The sequence below is a fragment of the Pteropus vampyrus genome, unplaced genomic scaffold (assembly GCF_000151845.1).
Source record: "Pteropus vampyrus isolate Shadow unplaced genomic scaffold, Pvam_2.0 Scaffold295, whole genome shotgun sequence".
Lineage (NCBI taxonomy): Eukaryota > Metazoa > Chordata > Mammalia > Chiroptera > Pteropodidae > Pteropus > Pteropus vampyrus.
In genome coordinates, this window is record NW_011889076.1 from 704958 (window position 1) to 707153 (window position 2196).

At 52.0% G+C, this 2196-nt stretch overlaps 1 protein-coding gene across 1 annotated transcript in view; it reads left to right on the forward strand.

Annotated features, from left to right (window-relative positions):
- Positions 1–2196, forward strand: part of LOC105303019 (probable phospholipid-transporting ATPase IIB) — a 171392-nt gene that overhangs the window by 133015 nt on the left and 36181 nt on the right. Inside the window, exon 18 of the mRNA XM_023521125.1 lies at positions 508–600. Within this exon, the coding sequence (XP_023376893.1) occupies positions 508–600 (93 nt within the window). The remainder of the gene's footprint in view (positions 1–507; positions 601–2196) is intronic.

Consider the following 2196-nt stretch of genomic DNA (forward strand, 5'->3'; position numbering starts at 1 on the left):
GCGGTAGTGATTTAAATAGCTCTCCGGGCAGAACGAGGAAAAGGTGTGATTTCTGAATCCTCGAAGCAGGTAGAGCTGTCTCGTTTTCAGCAGCAGTGGCATGCCAGAGAGTTTTGCATAGCCGCGCTGTGACCGTGATGCCAGAGTGTGCCCCTGCCAAATTTCTCAGCAAATACCAAACGGTACCTTAGAAGTTGGCTAAACAAGAAAGCTTAATGCATCAAACTATGAAAATTGGAGAGAGGTAACATTTACCCTGCAGTGCGAGGCATCCGTCCAGCAACAACGTTTATTTCGAGAGCAGCACGGCCTCTCCAGATCCGCAGCTGTGTTCTGGGTTCTCGGCCTGAGCGTCTGGGGGGGTGGTCCCCCCACAGAGCAGGCTGTTGAGCAGCTCGCCACAGGGGCGCTGTGAGGGCAGCTGTGTGTCCACAGCCCCCGTCAGCGTGTGCGTCACTCACGGGGAGCAGCGTGGCCTGAACGTGCTGTTCATTCCTTGCGTTGCAGGACGAGTCCACGGCAGAAATCACCTTCTACATGAAAGGCGCCGATGTTGCCATGTCCACCATCGTCCAGTACAACGACTGGCTGGAGGAGGAGGTAATGCGCGGACTTTTTGTGAGATTTAGTGAGCAGACGGGAAAATGGGGTCCCGTCCCCAGCTCGTGCACACAGGCACCATTGTAAGCCGAGATGCCAGGCCAGCCCGACACCAGGACAGCACTGATGAAGTGAGGCCGTCCTTCTCGGCGTCAGTAAGCAGGAAGGACAGGGGTCTGCCGAATTCTGAATCGGTTACTTTCTATATGAACAGCCACTCTTTTTGGTTTTTGTGTGCATGCATATAAATACATACAAGTAGGTCTTTAAGAAGAATGTTTTCTTTATATTAGTGAAGAAACAGAAAGCGTTACCAATCACTCATTAAAAATTCCGAAGTGATATATCCCTAGTTATATTCGAGTATGATATTCATTTTGTAACCTAGATTATTTGCAAGATTTTAATTAGAATCTAATTCTAACACGTACATAGGATTCACTTTAAAAATAGTGAGATATAGACATAACCAATACTGTATTTCAACAAATTCTCTGTAAACAAATATGACTTGTATTTAGCCTTGTGAGTTTATGTCGTTCTTCATATTTACGTATTAATAAGAAGCTGGATTTCAAAGGAAAACTAAAGCCCTGCCCTTGGGAGCCTTCCCGGTGTGCTGTTGGGGTTCTGACGCCTCTCCCCCACAGACCCGGAGGCGGCCTGTCAAACGGGGCCACCCCCCCTTCACGATGGTATTGGCAATATAAATCGATAGCTCCTCAGGCACTGGGATTGATCAGGAGCATGAATAAATTAAATTCCCCAAAGACCTAGCAGGATGCCATAAGAATTGCTTTTGGTCATAATGATGCACGGTTAATTATAAAATACTCGTCTAATTTATTTAGCTTTATGAGGTCACATCAATAAATGTCTTGCGACAGATAATGTCGGGTTGCCTTTCACAAAGACGACTTCATTTAAGACCCTTTGCACACTTCCGTCCTCAGCCCTGCAGCTTTGTCCCTCAGGCGCATGCATCTCTGGCCTCCACCCATGTCCTCATTGTGGCGTGTCGTAGTCTGAGAGCCTGTCGGCCTGTTAAAGGCCAGCGGGCTCTCAGCGCGAGTTCACGGTGGGACGTTCAGGCCCCCCGCCCCCCGCCCTGGTCGCATTCTCGCCGTAAACTTGCGTTCTTTAAACGTTAATAAGCACCACCACCCCTTCTCCCGCGCGCGAGGGCCGGCGCAGAAAGCCTGCGACGCGAGGCTGCCTCAGACGTAGCAGGGCCGGGGCCCGGGCAGCGGAGGCGTCGACACCGCCGCCTCTTCCCTCTGAAGGCAGACTCGCTGCTCACCCCCCGACGCGCTACTGCACGTGAAACGAGGAGTTAGGGGGGGACAGGGCAGAGATGAAGCCGCACGGCAATTGTCATGCCGCTGTCCCCGAGAGTCCCTGTCCAGAGCGAGACTGAGGTGGGACCCAGCAGGGGCCTCGCCCACAGCTCGTCCTGCTCTGTGTGCAGCCTGCGTGCATAGCGGTGAGCGCCGGGAAAAAACTCCAGAGCACCCGGGTAGCGTGTGCTCACTGTGTGCTGGCAGATTCCATGTGCTGTCACCAGACGTAGGAGGCGAATCCCCCACATAGAGGGCA